General features: G+C 36.8%; 2 protein-coding genes across 2 annotated transcripts; both read left to right on the forward strand.

Annotated features, from left to right (window-relative positions):
• The first annotated feature begins 613 nt into the window (after positions 1–613).
• Positions 614–1,555, forward strand: LOC130845654 (olfactory receptor 4K13-like). Its single transcript, XM_057723176.1, has one exon. It carries the CDS (start codon positions 614–616, stop codon positions 1,553–1,555), a length of 942 nt encoding a protein of 313 aa, XP_057579159.1.
• Positions 1,556–16,575: 15,020 nt separating this feature from the next.
• Positions 16,576–17,517, forward strand: LOC130845705 (olfactory receptor 4K13-like). Its single transcript, XM_057723313.1, has one exon. It carries the CDS (start codon positions 16,576–16,578, stop codon positions 17,515–17,517), a length of 942 nt encoding a protein of 313 aa, XP_057579296.1.
• The last annotated feature ends 2,065 nt before the right edge of the window (positions 17,518–19,582 follow it).

A 19,582-nucleotide genomic window follows, 5' to 3' on the forward strand; every position in this document is an offset into this window, starting at 1 on the left:
TCCGGTCTTTCAAGTTTAAAACCTCACTAATTGGGTTTGATCTCAGTAAACTGTATAGCTGTCTCAACATTTAACTTTCTATCAACATTGTGGTCTTTAATTAGTTCACTTCAGGAAGCATAATGCACGTCATGAGATTTCAGTGAATTTTTTTAATATGACAAATTTTTTACTGCATACTGAGAATGTCACAAAAATATGTTAGTAATGTATTTCATGAAACCCACAAAAGGTAAAAATGTACCGCCAGAAGCTTTTGATAACTTTTCTCTGTCACTCTAATAAACTAGGTGTTTATTCACAGTGTGATCTGGACTGAAAATGAAGGGAGACAAGTTTTCTCAATGTCTAACTGACCTTGCCTTGTACTAACCAAGAGAAAATTCGATTTAATTGGCTCCATAACCACCACACTTTTATAGTCTTGCGGTCCATTGAAATATTTCCCACTACAAAATACCTACAGAGCAGTCCTACTGCCTAAACTGTTGTTTCCCTGAATGAGGAACAGGATGCTTAAGCAAATACTAGGTTCCCTGACCTGCTAGTTCCTATCACATCCTGTGTGTTTTCCCCTTACAGACAACTTCGAAAAACTCATGCAGAAAAATGAATGGATCTCCTGAATAATAGATCAAGGGTTTCTGAGTTCGTTTTGCTGGGACTTTCTACTTCTCAAGAAATTCAAATATTCTTCTTTGCAGTCTTCTTTCTTGTCTATGTCGCCATCATAGTAGGAAACCTCCTCATTGTGATCTCTGTGATACTTGATAACCATCTTCACTCCCCCATGTATTTCTTTCTGGCAAATTTATCATTTTTTGATTTATGCTTTTCTTCTGCTGCAACTCCCAAAGTGATTTCAGACTTGCTTAGAAAACGCAAGACTATCTCTTGGTGGGGCTGCATGACCCAGATGTTTTTCATGCACTTCTTTGGGGGCGCAGAGATGTCTCTTCTGATAGCTATGGCCATCGACAGGTATGTCGCCATATGCAAGCCCTTGCACTACAAGACCGTCATGAGTCCCAAGGCGCTCATTGTGTTTCTGCTGCTCTCGTGGGCAATTGGGCTCATCCATACCACAAGCCAGATGGTTTTCACAGTGGGTTTGCCTTTCTGTGGTCCCAATGTTGTGGACAGCTTTTTCTGCGACCTCCCCCTGGTCATGAAGCTTGCCTGCACTGATACCTACGTGCTGGAGCTCCTGGTGGTTGTGAACAGTGGGCTCCTGTCCCTGGTCTGCTTCATCCTCTTGCTCCCTTCCTATGCTGTCATGCTGGTCACCATCTGGCATCACTCCTCCAGTGCATCCTCCAAGGCTCTGTCCACAGTCTCTGCTCACATCACTGTGGTCATTCTCTTCTTTGGTCCCGCTATCTTTATCTATGCTTTCCCATTTAATAGTTACTCTGTAGCTAAGTTTCTTTCTGTGTTTTACTCTATAATCACCCCTCTTCTTAATCCAATTGTTTATACTCTGAGGAATCAGGAAATGAAGGCAGCCATTAAGAGACTGAGCAGCCAGCATGTTGGTTCCTGGCTCACCCACTAAATTGTCTAAAACAAATGATTGTTTCGTGTTCTCTGCTCTTTGGAGATGTTGAGTCTTAAATCTATATTCAAATATTATAAATAAAAGTGTTAAATTATATGAATTTTCTTCTGCAAAAATTAATGGAATTATTAAATTACTTTGATTTAAAATTCTAATTGAAATGTTCTTAGCACAGATGTAATACATAAATAAGAATGCATTCATTATGTACTTCCTTTTCTTAGACTTCAGGAAACAACTGTGATGGAAGCTTAAAATCCATATGCAAAAGTATTCTTATAAAATATAATATTTCAGTGAATCAATCTGTAAAAACAGGAAATTTTAATAAATAGCACATTATATGGTATGAGTGTAACTTTAAACTTCTATGCTATATGTAGTAACTTAATAGGTGTTAAAATATCTACCAATATATGTCAACCATACCGGGGCTTCACAGAGGAGTTCTGATTTGAATGAAGATTTGAAGAATAATTTTTCACTGTATAGCTTCAATAGGCTAATCATCTTTAATAGAATGTATCATGTGCTTAGAAATAAACATTGCAGAAATTTCTCTGACAACCCAAATAGTTTTCTCAGCAACAAATCATCTGAAATATTAAATATTAAAATCATAAAATGCTCACTGTATCTTGCTATACCAGGCAGCATGAATACTCAATATTCTTTTAACTAAATTCAGACATTTATGACTGAATTTCTAAAACATTTTAAACATCAAAAAATTCTAATCTCTCAAAGCAGATTTACTAGGTCAAAAATACTGTACAAATCCATGCAGCTATGTGCTTAATGATATAGACCCGGTCCCTGTCCTGGAGAGAATGAGAAAGGGGAGGGGTCTATGTTAGGTGTGGTGGTCTCAGAAAATCACTTAAGGAGGAGATGTTTATACCAATACATTAAAAAAGCTAAAGAATTAAATCTTTGAATGGGAAAAAGAGCATTCCAGGCGGAAGGGCCAGTGTAGATACATATTGTGATATGAGAAAGCTTGTAAGTACTTAAGACAGAGCTTTATGAAGGAGGTTGATGAATAAAAAGAAGAAAAATCTGCACAGAGATTTTATGAAAAGGAAGTAACCAGAGTATTCAGGCCTCATGGATCCTTTTTTATTGGCAATATAAAGCCATTAAAAGGACCAAGAGGGATGGGACAGGGAGGGTAGGAGGGAGGCTCAAGAGGGAGGGGATACGGGATTATAGGCATAAATACATCTGATGCACTTTATTGTACAGGGGAAACCGGCACAGCAGTGTAATTACTCTACAATAAAGATCTGAAAAAAAAATTACGGTAAAGGACACACACATACACACACACACACACACACACACGCATGCACACACAAAAGATTTTGAAAATGAAAAGGATGGAATATTGTATACATTTAAAGTTTGGTACACCTCTGTCCTCAAGTGGAGAATATAATGTAACAAAAGTGAAAGCAGAGGGAATAGTAAGTTATTTTGTTTACACAGTCAGTTGATTAAATGAAACTAATAACTGATTATAATTTATTGAAACTGTACAACTGTACAACTGTACAACGAGGTCTTACAATGGCAAGTACAAAACTTCAAATTATTTAAAAGAATAGCCACACTTAAAATCAAACTTATTTTCTCTCCTAATCCTCCTCCTTTACCTTTTTGAATATATTTAACTCTACTGAAATTTGACTTTGAAGTATCTACTCCTTAACTTTTGGCTTTATTCAAGAAAATTCTTCATTTCCCAAATTTACCAACTAGCTTGAGTAATCATTCTGGGCATCCAGTTTTATGCACATATTATCTTTCTAAATTCTGTATTTAAGAACCTTTTCTTTTCTTACAAATGCCTTCTCTGACAGTATTACAACACTAAAACCAGGTATATATCATTCAGCAGAGAATTTTTTTTAAGTTTTTATTTTTCATGGCCATTCTTATTGATTGCTAGTGGCTGCATGGGGTACTAAATTTATCAAAAATCTGAGTCTTGGTCGCAAAGAGTCATTAATCAACTATCAATGTGTGCTATGGGCTTAGACATGAATATGGCACTATATTATATAATTACTACCCTCACTTATATAAAATCTTTTTCAGAAAGTTGCAACTATTGTAGAAACATGAATGAGTTACATATATGAATAAACACAACTGACTTGCCCAATTACATTTTTTACCATAAAAGTTAACTGGAATTGCATCCATTAACTTCCTTTTATATTGCTAAATATCACACCCTAACAAAGGACATAGCAAAATCTGAAATCCTCAGAATAGTAGACTGCTAAGCTCCACTAATTAATCACTTGATTACCATTAACTAATAAAGAATTTTAGATATGGTGAAAGACCCTCCTCCCCGCTCTCCTTTCTGTCTGCCTCCTACTGTCTCTTCTCCAATTTCCTGCTCTCTCTCCCCACCTTCTTCCTGACACTGCTTTCATCCTTCCCCCATCTCTTCCTCTCTCAAAGAGTACCTTACATGGTAAGAGAAAATTTTTCCCTATGATAACAACTGCTCCATGGTCTATGAATTTCCTTATAAAAATAAAATTAAAAATGCAATTTCAGCAGTGCTGACATTTACCTTTCATATATATATGTATTATATATATATATATAAAGTATCATTTTCAGATGACCATATCAATAAAATAATTTTTGTTAGGTAAAAATATCACAAGTATAGCAAAAAAAGTTATAAAATATGCACACTGCATTTGCTACAAATTTTGCATTGTTCATATAATGAAGATGATAAAACTTTGTTGTGAGCCACAAAAGAAGACAGATTTAAAGATACATAAAATCTTTCTGGATGAAAATGTCCATTTTCATAAAGTTATTCATTTCTCTTACATGTATTGTAAGTTTAACACTGTGTTGATTGATCACAGTGGGACTTGTTTTAACTTCAGAAAATAATTCTTCTTCACTGAAAAAATACAGAAATATCTAAGAAAATTTTGAATGATTAAAGCATTGAATTCCCTTCCCAATATTAAAATGTACTGTAAAATACAGTCAGTAAAATTAAAATATATGATACGTTCTCAAAAATTAACAGACAATATGAGAGAGAATAGACAAACAGATCAGTGGAGCAGAACAGACCTGCATATATATAGTCAACTGGTCCTTTATAAGGGAGCAGAAGTAATACAATGGAAAAAAGACAAACTTTCAACAAATAGACAGTCACATGCAAAAAAAAAAGAAAAGACTCTAGACATAAACCTTACAACAAAAATTAACTCAAAATAGATCACAGAATTAAATTTGAAATGTAAAATTATAAACCTCCTACAAGATAACATAGGAGAAAATCTAGATGAACTTGGCTTAGGCAATGACTTTTCAGATATACCATTAAAGGCACAATCTATGATGGAAAAAATTGATAACCTGGAAATATTAACACTCTCTGAATGACAATGTCAAGAGAATGAAAAGACTAGCCACAAAGGAAGAACAAATTTGTGAAATACGTATCTGAGAAAAGGCCGCTATCCAAAATATAAAAAGAATTCTTAAAACTCAACAATAAGAAAACTAACAACCTTTTTTTAAAAAATGTCAAAGACTTTAATAGACACCTCACCAAAGGAGGTATATATAATGTATCACCAGGATCATGCAAATTAAACAGTAATAACAATACAGAGAGAGAAAAAGATGGCGGCGAAGTAGAGGGACATGGGATGCATCCCTCTCCACAGATGCATTGGGAATGCACCAAAAGACACAATAATTCCCACGGAGAACCAACTGACCACCAGCAGACCACCTCGGACACCAGAAAGGACCACAAGGAGCCCGATATAACTGGTAGGGAGGCATCTATGACAGCTCAAAGAGGGTGAAGCGGCGGAGCTGTGGCAGACGGGAGGGAGTGAGAAACACACGGAGGGTCCGCACCACAGCTCAGCGTTCCCGGACCAAGATGATGATTCACAGCTGAACAGAGGGTCTGGGAGTGGAAGCGTGGGAACTGGACAGCTGGTTTAGGGTGAGAAAAATTGTTGCCAGTGAGGTGACGGACCGAGAGGACAGGAGGGAAGAGGTCTGTGGCAAGGAGTGCCCGCCCCTGAGAGCTGCCTGGCCATGATGGCGGCTGGAAGCTGCAGGCTCACGGGTGGGGGGGAGGAGCTGCATGCGTAGCCTCTCTCTCTCTTTCAGCGCTTCTGCAACAGGCAGTGGAGAGATGCCCTGTGGGCCACCTAAGGCGCTCAGGGACAACAAGTACCCTCAGGCACTCGGGCGGGGCTGGATTAAAACCTCTTGGAACCCCGGCAGCAGCAAGGCTGCCCAGAAAGAAAAAAAAAAAAAAAAAACCAAGAGAGGCCCAACTCTGAGACTTTCTGTTTACACCTGAGCCACCAGCATCCCTCTGCAACAGGCACCTCCAAGCCCGACTGAAACAACAGTGCGCCACGGCTCACTCACTCCCAGGAGAAGGAGCCAGTGTTGTACCCTCTCCCTCCCCACACACCGACACTTACAGACGAACAATAAAGGAAGATCTGCTGATCATAGAATAATACAAAAAACTCAAGGCGAGTAGAAGGACACTTACAGCTGACACTCTAAGGAAACAGAAATATTAGTATCAATCCTATTGAACTGGTCCATTCTGGGATCAGTTCTGGATTTTTTTTTCCTTTATTAATTACGATCTTAGTCCTAAGGGATCTACAAGTTTTATAACATAATTTTTTAATGCTATTTTTTATTGTATTTTTTTTTGCCTTTTTATATACCTCTATTTCTAGCTAAGTTTTTGGTAGTATGGACAATATATCTCTCATACTTTCCTTTCATCCCTGTCTTTTATACGTATCTGTTCCTTTCTTTTTATTTGCATATTTCCAATCACACTACGCTCTTCTGTTCCACTTTCTTCCATCCATTTTTAGTTTATTTTATCTTAACATACTTATAAGCAACACTATCGGTCTGCTCAGACTCCTTGCTCTATTCTCCAGATGACGCACCACCTTGGTATTTAATATTAGGTTTTTGTCTTTATCTTAGTTCTTAGTACGATTGTCTAATTTCATTCTGAAAATCTCCATTCTGTCTAGTGGTACTCTAGTTCTTTTTTATATTTGATCCTAGCTTACCAAATCTCCCTGGATTAGTGTTTGTATGTGTAAGGTGTTATTTGTTTGTTCATTTGCTTTTGCTTTTGTTTCTGATTGTTCTGTTTTGGTTGTCAATTTCTGTTGGGTTTCTCTTTGAATATCTGATAACATACTAGGGTTCTGTCAGGTCCTTCCAGAGCCTTATGTCCTAATGGATTCAGTAGTTGTGTGTCTTATACATGTATGTGTTTCCTAGACTTAGTATTTCTTTAACCCAAGACTTGGACATTAGTCTGAGGGTTGGACAGTCTTCTATAAACACCTCTATTGCCAGGACAAGCAACCCCAAAAGTCTGGACAACCATGAGGAAACAAAGAAACACCATGCAGGCAAAGGAGCAGGAAAAAAACCCACAAGACCAAATAAATGAGGAGGAAATAGGAAAAATGCCTGAAAAAGAATTGAGAGGAATGATAGTAAAAATGATACAAAATCTCGATAACAAAATAAAGAACAAGAAACAGTTCATAAGAACACAGAAAAACAAACAGTAATGGATAACAAAATAACTGAAATTAAAAATACTCTAGATGCTATAACCAGCAGAATGACGGAGGCAGAAGAACGAATAAGTGAGTTGGTAGATCGAATGGGGGAAATAACTGCCACAGAGCAGGAAAAAGAAAAAAGAATAAAAAGAATAGAAGACAGTCTCAGAGACCTCAGTGATAACATTAAGTGTACCAACATCGAATTATAGGCATCCCAGAAGAAGAAGAAAAAAAGAAAGGGTCTGAGAAAATATTTGAAGAGGTTCTAGTGGAAAACTTCCCCAACATGGGAAAGGAAATAATTAACCAAGTCCAAGAAGCACAGAGAGTCCCATACAGAATAAACCCAAGGAGAAATACACTGAGGCACATATTAATCAAACTAACGACAATTAAACACAAAGAAAAAATATTAAAAGCAGCAAGAAGAAAGCAACAAATAATATAGAAGGGAAAACCCATAAGGATAACAGCTGACCTTTCACAGAAACTCTGCAGGCCAGAAGGGAATGGCAGGATATACTGAAAGTCCTGAAAGAGAGAAACCTACAGCCAAGAATACTCTACCCAGCAAGAATCTCATTCAGATTTGAGGGAGAAATCCAAAGCTTTCCAGACAAGCAAAAGTTAAGAGAATTCAGCACCACCAAACCAGCTTTACAACAATTGCTGAAGGAACTTCTCTAAGTAGGAAACACAAAAAAGGAAAACACCTACAAATACAAACCCAAAACAATTAAGAAAATGGTAATCGGAACACACATGTCAATAATCACCCTAAATGTAAATGGATTAAATGCTCCAACCAAAAGACAAACACTGGCTGAATGGATGCAAAAACAAGACCCTTCTATATGCTGCCTACAAGAAACCCACTTCAGACCAAGGGACACATATAGACTGAAAGTAAAGGGATGGAAAAAGATATTCCATGCACATGGAAGTCAGAAGAAAGCTGGAGTAGCAATACTCATATCAGACAAATTAGACTTGAAAGTAAAGACCATTAAAAGAGACAAGGAAGGACACTGCATAATGATCAAGGGATCTATTCAAGAAGAACATATCACAATGGTAAATATCTATGCCCCCAACATAGGAGCACCTCAATACATAAGGCAAATGCTAACAGCCATAAAAGGGGACATCAACAGTAACACAATAATAGTGGGAGACTTGAACACCCCACTTACATCAATGGACAGATCATCCAAACAGAAAATAAATAAAGACACACAAGCTTTAAATGACACATTAGACCATCTCAACTTAATTGATATTTATAGGACATTCCATCCCAAAACGACAGAATACACTTTCTTCTCAAGTGCACACAGAATATTTTCCAGGATAGATCACATCTTGGGTCACAAATCAAACCTCAGCAAATTCAAGAAAATTGAAATCATATCAAGCATCTTCTCAGACCACAACGCCATGAGACTAGATATCAATTACAGGAAAAAAACTGCAAAAAATACAAACACATGGAGGCTAAACAATTCACTCTTAAACAACCAAGAAATCACTAAAGAAATCAAAGAGGAAATCCAAAAATATCTAGAAACAAACAACAATGAAAACACAACAACCCAAAACCTATGGGATGCAGCAAAAGCAGTTCTAAGAGGGAAGTTTACAGCAATACAGTCCTACCTTAAGAAACAGGAAATTATCGAATAAACAACCTAACCTTACATCTAAAACAATTAGAAAAAGAAGAACAAAGAAACCCCAAAGTGAGCACAAGGAAAGAAATCACAAAGATCAGAGCAGAAATAAATGAAAAAGAAAGGAAGGAAGCAATAGCAAAAATTAATAAAACTAAAAGCTGGTTCTTTGAGAAGATTAACAAAATTGATAAACCATTAGCCAGACTCATCAGGAAAAAAAGAGAGAAGATGCAAATCAACAGAATTAGAAATGAAAAAGGAAAAGTAACAGCAGACACCTCAGAAATACAAAAGATCATGAGAGACTACTACAAGCAACTATATGCCAATCAATTGGATAACCTGGAAGAAATGGATAAATTCTTAGAAAAATACAATCTTCCAAGACTGAACCAGGAAGAAATAGAAACCATGAACAGACCAATCACAAGTACAGAAATTGAGGCAGTGATTAAAAATCTCCCAACACACAAAAGCCCAGGACTAGATGGATTCATGGGCAAATTCTATCAAACATTTAGAGAAGAGCTAACACCTATCCTTCTCTAACTCTTCCAAAATATCGCAGAAGGAGGAACACTCCCAAACTCATTCTACGAGGCCACCATCACCCTGATACCAAAACCAGGCAAAGATGTCACAAAAAAAGAACATTACAGACCAATATCACTGATGAATATAAATGCAAAAATCCTCAACAAAATACTAGTGAACAGAATCCAACAGCACATTAAAAAAATCATACACCATGATCAAGTGGGGTTCATCCCTGGGATGCAAGGATTCTTCAATATATGCAAATCAATCAACGTGATACATCATATCAACAAATTGAAGGATAAAAACCATATGATCATCTCAATAGATGCAGAAAAAGCTTTTGACAAAGTTCAACATCCATTTATGATAAAAACTTTCCAGAAAATGGGCATAGAAGGAAATTACCTCAACATAATAAAAGCCATATATGAGAAACCAACAGCCAACATCGTTCTCAATGGGGAAAAACTGGAAGAATTCCCTCTAAGAACAGGAACAAGACAAGGGTGTCCACTCTCACCATTATTATTCAACATTGTTTTGGAAGTTTTAGCCACAGCAATCAGAGAAGAAAAAGAAATAAAAGGAATACAAATTGGAAAAGAAGAAGTAAAATTGTCACTCTTTGCAGATGACATGATATTATATATAGAAAACCCTAAAGACTCTTACCAGAAAACTGCTAGCACTAGTTGATGAGTTTAGTAAAGTAGCAGGATACAAAATTAATGCACAGAAATCTTTGCATTCCTATACACTAACAAAGAAGAGCAGAAAGAGAAATTAAGGAAAGTCTCCCATTCACTTTTGCAACAAAAAGAATAAAATACCTAGGAATAAACCTGCCTAAGGAGGCAAAAGATCTGTATGCAGAAAACTTTAAGACATTGATGAAAGAAATCAAAGACAACACAAACAGATGGAGGGACATACCATGTTCCTGGATTGGAAGAATCAACATCGTGAAAATGACTGTACTACCCAAAGCAATTTACAGATTCAATGCAATCCCGATCAAATTACCAATGGCATTTTTCACAGAACTAGAGCAAGAAATCTTATGATTTGTATGCAAACGCAAAAGACCCCGAATAACCAAAGCCATCTTGTGAAGGAAAAATGGAGTTGGTGGAATCAGGCTTCCTGACTTCAAACTATACTACAAGGCCATAGTGATCAAGACAGTATGGTACTGGCACAAAAATAGAAAGGAAGATCAATGGAATACAATAGAGAACTCAGAAGTTAGCCCAAACACATATGGGCACCTTATCTTTGACAAAGGAGGCACGAATATACAATGGAAAAAAGACATCCTCTTCAGTAAGTGGCGCTGGGAAAATTGGACAGCTACATGTAAAAGAATGAAATTAGAACACGTCCTAACACCATACACAAAAAGAAACTCCAAATGGATTAAAGACCTACATGTAAGGCCAGACACTATAAAACTCCTAGAGGAAAACATAGGCAGAACACTCTATGACATACATCAAAGCAAGATCCTTTTTGACCCACCTCCTAGAATCATGGAAGTAAAATCAAGAATAAACAAATGGTTTTCTTTGGATATATGCCCAGGAGTGGGATTACTGGATCATATGGTAGTTCCATTTGTAGTTTTTTAAGGAACCTCCATATTGTTTTCCATAGTGGCTGTACCAACTTACATTCCCACCAACAGTGCAGGAGAGTTCCCTTTTCTCCACACCCTCTCCAACATTTGTGGTTTCCAGACTTTGTGATGATGGCCATTCTGATTGGTGTTAGGTGATACCTCACTGTGGCTTTGACTTGCATTTCTCTGATGATTAGTGATGTTGAGCATCTTTTCATGTGTTTGTTGGCCATCTGTATGTCTTCTTTGGAGAAATGTCTATTTAGGTCTTCTGCCCATTTGTGGATTGGGTTATTTGCTTTCTTGGTGTTAAGTTTCATGAGCTGCTTGTATATTTTGGAGGTTAATCCTTTGTCCGTTGTTTCATAGGCAATTATTTTTTCCCACTCTGAGGGTTGCCTTTTAGTCTTGTTTATATATACTACCAACTGTAAAATAGTCAGTGGGAAGTTGTTCTATAACAAAGGGAGTCCAACTCGAGGATGGAAGATGCCTTAGAGGACTGGGGCAGGGAGGGTGGCGGGGACTTGAGGGGGGGAGTCAAGGAAGGGAGGGAATACGGGGATATGTGTATAAAAACAGATGATTGAACCTGATGTACCCCCCCCCAAAAAAAAAAAGAATAAACAAATGGGACCTCATGAAACTTAAAAGCTTTTGCACAGTGAAAGAAACCATAAACAAGACTAGAAGGCAACCCTCAGAATGGGAAAAAATGGTTGCCTATGAAACAACGGACAAAGGATTAACCTCCAAAATATACAAGCAGCTCATGAAGCTTAATACCAAAAAAGCAAATCCACAAATGGGTGGAAGACCTAAATAGACATTTCTCCAAAGAAGACGTACAGATGGCCAACAAACACATGAAAAGATGCTCAACATCACTAATCATCAAAGAAATGCAAGTCAAAGCCACAATGAGGTATCACCTCACACCGATCAGAATGGCCATCATCAAAAAATCTGGAAACAACAAATGTTGGAGAGGGTGTGGAGAAAAGGGAACTCTCCTGCACTGTTGGTGGGAATGTATGTTGGTACAGCCACTATGGAAAACAGTTTGGAGGTTCCTTAAAAAACTACAAATAGAACTACCATATGATCCAGTAATCCCACTCCTGGGCATATACCCAAAGGAAACCATAATCCCAAAAGAAACATGTACCATAATGTTTATTGCAGCACTATTTACAATAGCCAGGACATGGAAGCAACCGAAATGCCCATCAACAAATGAATGGATAAAGAAGATGTGGCATATATATACAATGGAATATTACTCAGCTATAAAAAGGGATGAGATGGAGCTATATGTAATGAGGTGGATAGACCTAGAGTCTGTCATACAGAGTGAAGTAAGTTAGAAAGAGAAAGACAAATATTGTATGCTAACTCACATATACGGAATCTAAAAATGGTACTGATGAACTCAGTGACCAGACAAGAACAAGGACACAGATGCAGAGAATGGACTGGAGAATTTGAGGTTTGTGGGGGCGGGAGGTGAAGGGGAAGCTGAGACGAAGTGAGAGAGTAGCACAGACATATATATACTACCAACTGTAAAATAGATAGCCAGTGGGAAGTTGTTGTATAACAAAGGGAGTTCAACTCGAGAATGGAAGATGCCTTAGAGGAGTGGGACAGAGAGGGTGGGGGTCACTTGAGGGAGGGTGGGGGGGGGAGTCGAGGGAGGGTGGGAATACAGGGATATGTGTATAAAAACAGATGATTGAACTTGGTGTACCCCCCAAAAAATAATAAATTTTTAAAAAATGTATAAAATAAAAAAAAAAAACCACAATACACAGCTACTAGAATGGCCGAAATCCAGGACACTGTCAACACCAAAGCCTGGCAAGAATGTGGAGCAACAAGAACTCTCACTCATTGCTGGTGGGAATGCAAAATGGCACAGCCACTTCAGAAGACTACTGGTGGTTTCTTACGAAACTAAGCATACTCTCACATATGTTTTAGCAATTGCACTCCTTTGTATTTACCTAGATGCAATGAAAACCATGTGCAGAAAAAAATGCACACAGATGTTCAGAGCAGCTTTATTTATAATTGCCCAAACTTGAAAGCAACCAAGATGTTCTTCAGTAGGTTTATGGTTAAATAAACTATGGTACATCCAGACAATGGAATTTAATTCAGCACTAAAAAGAAGTGAGCTATCAGGCCATCAAAAGGCATTGAGAAAACTTAAAATGAAATAAGCCAGTCTGAAAAGTCTACATACTATATGATCCCAACCATATGACATTCTGGAAAATGAAAAACTATGGAGACAGGAAAAAGGTCTGTATAGTTGCCAGCGGTTAGGGGGAAAAAGGGATGAATAGGTAGAGCAGAGTGGATTTCAGGACAATGAAACTACAGTACTCTGTATGATACTATAATGATGGATATATATCATCATTTGTACAAATCTATCCAATGTACAACACCAGGAGTGAATTATAGTGTAAACTATGGACTTTGAGTGACAACTGTGTCAATGTTAGGTTCATCATTTGTAACAAATGTACCACTCTAGTGTGAGATGTTGATAATAGGGGAGGCTATTCATGGGTGAAGGCAAGGGTATATGGAAAATATCATCTGCTCAACATTGCTGTGAACCTAAACCTGCTCTAAAAAGTAAAGGCTATTTTTTAAAAAGGAGAAAAGTAGAGAAATCTGAAGAAGAGATTTATCTATCTATATATTTAAATGGTAAAGGAAATATTAGGAACTTTAGTGGAATTAACTTCTAACTACAATGGTGTAAATAATTATCTCACATTATTTATCCATAAATTCTAGCAGATTAAAGTTAAAACATGGGAAAATTTCACTTTTAATAAGATTTAGAATTAAAATTGTCTGGAATGAATATATTTTGCCTGAATAGAACAGTCATCAATGCTTATTGTAGAAAAGAAACTACAACAAAAGACAAAACATCATACAAAAATCTCAAAATTCACAGCTAGCGACATCTTTCAGCACCCTCTTGATTACTGATTGATGCCTTTAAAGTAGTGTCAGTTGAGAGGTGAAAAATGGTATCTCATTTTCTGTAATGGCAAATGTCTCCTTGAACAATCCCAATTACTTTTTACTGCCAGTCTCTGAGGACTCTAAAACAATCAAATGAGGTTTCTCCTTTATGCCTCCTATCAAGGGATACTTTTATGTACTGTTGTCTTTTGAAGTTCATAGTGGAATATAAAATCTCTGGATGATGAAGATTAAGCATTTCAGCATTTCATATTGATGTTACTTCTGAAGTCTGAGTGCAACTGGTAGGTTACATAATCCTGACATATTACTCTACCTATATACCACATCTATCACGTTTCATTTACAATATGTGTGTCCATACTGATAAAATTCAAATGCCAAAATAATAACCGAAAGGAAGGCTGAAAAGGGTATGTTAAACTGGAAAAAATTTTGATTTTTGTGCAAATGGAAAAAAGAAACAAAAATCACTGTAATGATGTTTACTGGGAATTAAGAAAATAATACAGCAATGCAGGCCAAATAAATTATGTATATAGAAAAAGGATCTAGGCAAGCTTAGATTGTTTGGCTATACTGATCGTATTGGGTGACTTTTTTCTCTGAATTATTGCATAATGTAGAGAAAATTGCATATTTGTTTCCAGGGACACAATTATTTTTAAAGAGAGATGGACAAGAAAACTGTAAGGATAAAATGCCTGATTCACAGCTTGGAGAATCACAGAATGTCACCACTTGCAAAATATTGATGCTATCACTACACTTATTAAGAATTATGGATAGAAATACATGATGAACTATCCTATGACAACAGTCTGAAAATGGCCATATAATTAAACAAACATTAGTTTGTAAAAAAAAAAAAAAAAAAAGATGTGAGAGAAATCACCCTGTCTAGGACCCTGTCTTTGCCAAGTCCATGAGCATCTTCAAATCGACTTATTTGCATACTTCAGAAAAGCACAGAAGGTCCAGGGGCTATAGCTTAGGTAAAATCATTGTCTTGCATTAAGAGCACAAAGCACAAAGAAGGAATGAAGATTCACATGCATGACTTGCTATGAAAGATTGCCATTTTCTATTCCACTATCATGGGAAAGAAAGAAGTTTTTATTCTACTCCGAGTGATGGTGTCAAACATAATGGTTAGAGTATTGGCCACTTATGATAAAATGTGTGTCTTACTGATAGTAACCTTACATATCTAAGTGCATATAAGTAAATATTCATTATGGTTAACTGAATATACTGTATCTCTAAAATTTAAACTGTGTGATGAAAAGGTTAAAGGTACACAAATAACCAAATATACCTTATTTTGTGCTCTCCTTTTAGCATTAGGTCTGGCTCTAGGCTCTGAAGAAGGCAAGAAAAGCACTGGAGATGATCAGCAGGCCTGGAATAAGATTTGAAAAATAGACCCAAAATCACAAAACGGGGGAGGCGCTGAAATAAGTGAACTTCTGTAGATTGAACACTGACCTATTCCCCTTATGTGGAAGTATGTATTTCTAAAATGTTCATTTAGGTTAGCTGAGTTCACCTCAGTCAGTAACACAATACCTATGACTCTGTCCATCGTTGACAAAGTTAAAGGTTAAATGAAACTTAAGGAAGTTTATTGTGAGGAAATATAGATTCCTCTTACGCCTTACATCTCTTTAAGAGAGAACGGTTGAACAGGACTACTGTGGAAAACTGACTAGTTTATAGTCAATAATAGTGATTTTCGTATTTCTATAGACTCATGTGAAAAGATATTAATTGGAAAGATAGTTAAAAATGGTCATTTGATTCAATTTTGCAACAGTTGGATAAGAATGCAAAGATGGGATACACTCACTTGTCTGACCCATAAGCAGAAGACTTAGACAAACATGTGAGATGTGTGTTTTGAGAGTCAGTCTGGGTCATTCAGGTGTAAAACCTCAGTAGTTGGGTTTGATCTCAGTAAACTGCGTAGCTGTCTCAACATTTAGCTTGCTATCACAAAGTGGTCATTGTCGGAATCACCATTAGTTCTCTTCAGGAAGCATAACGTACATCATTTGATTTCAGCAATATTTTTTTTAATATAGCAAACTTTTTACTGCACAAAAATGTGTCAGTAAATATATTTCCTGAAACCCACAAAAGATAAAAATCTATTCCCCGATGCTTTCAGAAACTCCTCTCTGTCACTCTAATAAAGTGTTCATGCACAGTGTGCTCTGGACTAAACATGAAGGGAGACAAGTTTTCTCAATGTCTAACTGACCTTGCCTTGTACTAACCAAGAGAAAATTCGATTTAATTGGCTCCATAACCACCACACTTTTATGGTCTGTGGTCCTGCGAAATATCTCCCACTACAAAATACGGACAAAGCAGTCATATTATCAAAAGGGCTGTTTCCCTGGATGAGAAACAGGATGCTTAAGTAAATATTAGGTTCCCTGAATATTAGGTTCCCAGACCTGCTAGTTCCTATCACATCCTGGGTGTTTTTCCTTTTCAGATACCTTCTGATAAACTCATGCAGAAGGATGAATGGATCTCCTGAATAATAGATCAAGGGTTTCTGAGTTCGTTTTGCTGGGACTTTCTACTTCTCAAGAAATTCAAATATTCTTCTTTGCAGTCTTCTTTCTTGTCTATGTCGCCATCATAGTAGGAAACCTCCTCATTGTGATCTCTGTGATACTTGATAACCATCTTCACTCCCCCATGTATTTCTTTCTGGCAAATTTATCATTTTTTGATTTATGTCTTTCCTCTGCTGCAACTCCCAAAGTGATTTCAGACTTGCTTAGAAAACGCAAGACTATCTCTTGGTGGGGCTGCATGACCCAGATGTTTTTCATGCACTTCTTTGGGGGCGCAGAGATGTCTCTTCTGATAGCTATGGCCATCGACAGGTATGTCGCCATATGCAAGCCCTTGCACTACAAGACCGTCATGAGTCCCAAGGCGCTCATTGTGTTTCTGCTGCTCTCGTGGGCAATTGGGCTCATCCATACCACAAGCCAGATGGTTTTCACAGTGGGTTTGCCTTTCTGTGGTCCCAATGTTGTGGACAGCTTTTTCTGCGACCTCCCCCTGGTCATGAAGCTTGCCTGCACTGATACCTACGTGCTGGAGCTCCTGGTGGTTGTGAACAGTGGGCTCCTGTCCCTGGTCTGCTTCATCCTCTTGCTCCCTTCCTACGCTGTCATGCTGGTCACCATCTGGCATCACTCCTCCAGTGCATCCTCCAAGGCTCTGTCCACAGTCTCTGCTCACATCACTGTGGTCATTCTCTTCTTTGGTCCCGCTATCTTTATCTATGCTTTCCCATTTAATAGTTACTCTGTAGCTAAGTTTCTTTCTGTGTTTTACTCTATAATCACCCCTCTTCTTAACCCAATTGTTTATACTCTGAGGAATCAGGAAATGAAGGCAGCCATTAAGAGACTGAGCAGCCAGCATGTTGGTTCCTGGCTCACCCACTAAATTGTCTAAAACAAATGATTGTTTCGTGTTCTCTGCTCTTTGTGGGTATTGAATTTTAAATATTTATTCAAGTAATTGAAATCAAATGTTACATAATATCAGTTTTCCACCTTCAAAATGTGTGGTATTATTAAGATATTTTCAATTTAACACAAATGAAAAATATTATTACAATGGATGTAATACATCAATAAGCATGCATTCATTATCTCCTTTACCTCTTTGTCTCAGAATTCCAGGAAACCCTGATGAATGTTTAAAATACATAAGCACTAAAAAGAATAAAAATAAAATGGGTAAGCATAATATCTTATAAAAATTTTTATAATATATTAGTGAATCAATCTGTAAAAATAAGAAACTTTAGTAAGATGGCATACTATGTGGTGCTTAGTTTAAATTTTTATTTCTAAAATTACAAGTAGTAACTTAATAATTGTGTTAAAATATCTACCTATGTATGGCAACCATACAGAGACTTCACAGAGGAGTTGTGATTTGAATGAGGATTTGAAGAATATTTTTTGTACTTTATGGTATCAATAGGATAATTATCCGTAGTAGAATTTTAAAATATGCCTAGAAATAAACATTTCAAACATATATTTGAGTACCCAAATAATTTTATAAGAATCAATAAAGCTGAAATAGTGAAAATTAAAACCATAAACTGGTTATTATCTCTTGCTACAGCAGGCAGCATGAATACTCAATGTTCTTTTAACTGAATTCTGTCATTTATGAAACCTTTAAAAATATTTGCTAGGTACAAAATACTGTCCAAAGCAACACAGATACATGGTTAATCACACAGCCCTGTTCTCTGCCTTGGAGAGAATAACAAGGAGGCATCTAAATATGTTTAGGTGTGGTGGTGTCAGAAGACCACTTTAAGGAGGAGGATTTCATAGAAACACATTAAGAAAGCTTAAGAAGAATAGACATTTGAGTGGGGAAAGGAGCATTCCAGGCAGAAGGGCCAGTATATGTAGATATTGTGAACTCAGAAAGAGCTTGTAGGCACTAAAGACAGTCCTTTAATGAAGGAAGCTGGTGGATAAAAGGAAGAAAGACCTGTGTTGAGATTATATAGAAAGGAAGAGACAGTATTCAGGCCTTGTGAATCCTATTTTTGGCAGTATAAAGCCATTAAAAGGTTTTGAGAATGGGAGGGAATACATTCAATATACTTTCAAAGTCTGACACAATTCTGTCTTCTCAAGTGGAGAATAAATTGTAATAGGAGTGAATGCAGATACAATAGTTAGTGTGCTGTTTCAGGTTGTAACCTGAATTTACTAAATGATCCAAGCAGTGAGTTTATGGGAACATTGCAAAGAAGCCTTCCAAAGACTGATAGGAAATCTAAATTATGCAAACATCTTGGGGATCATCTCTTTTGAGGCCTTTTATTGTACAAAATAATGTATCTGGAGTATCAAACCTACATATATTCCCTCCTTATCCCTTATTTATTTATTTATTTACTTATTTATTTCCCTGCATTAGTTTGCATTTGCCCTACTTCAGTTTGACCTTAGACAATGTGCTCCTAACATTTCAGTTTACTCTGAAATATTATATGCGTACCATCCTTAACAACTAGTGTGAGTAATCTCATCTGGATATCAATATTGTGCTCATATTATCCTTCTAATTTCTAAGAATACTCTCTTATCTTGCAAACATCTCCTCAAAGGCGCACTAAGTTGTGGCATATATCTCTTTAGCAGAAATATTTTTTAAAGTTTTTTTGTTTGTTTTTGTTTTTGTTTTGTTTTGTTTAATTGCAATTCTAATAGCCAGTGGCTGTCTGGGGAACTAAAAACATTGAAAAAAAATTCTGAGACTCAGAAACAGAAATTTATTAGCAATGTCTGTCATATTTACCATATATTTACAACCTTCACTTCCTTGTAATCTTTTCAAAAGGATTATAACTGAGGAAACTTGGCAGAGTTATATATAAGAATAAATGCAGAAACATTCCTCAAACAGGTGAACTCATCTGCAGTCATGTATTGCTACTCAGCTAGCCTTTAGAATTTTACTTGCTTAATTATAT

This window comes from Hippopotamus amphibius, chromosome 2, assembly GCF_030028045.1.
Source record: "Hippopotamus amphibius kiboko isolate mHipAmp2 chromosome 2, mHipAmp2.hap2, whole genome shotgun sequence".
Taxonomy (NCBI): Eukaryota; Metazoa; Chordata; class Mammalia; order Artiodactyla; family Hippopotamidae; genus Hippopotamus; species Hippopotamus amphibius.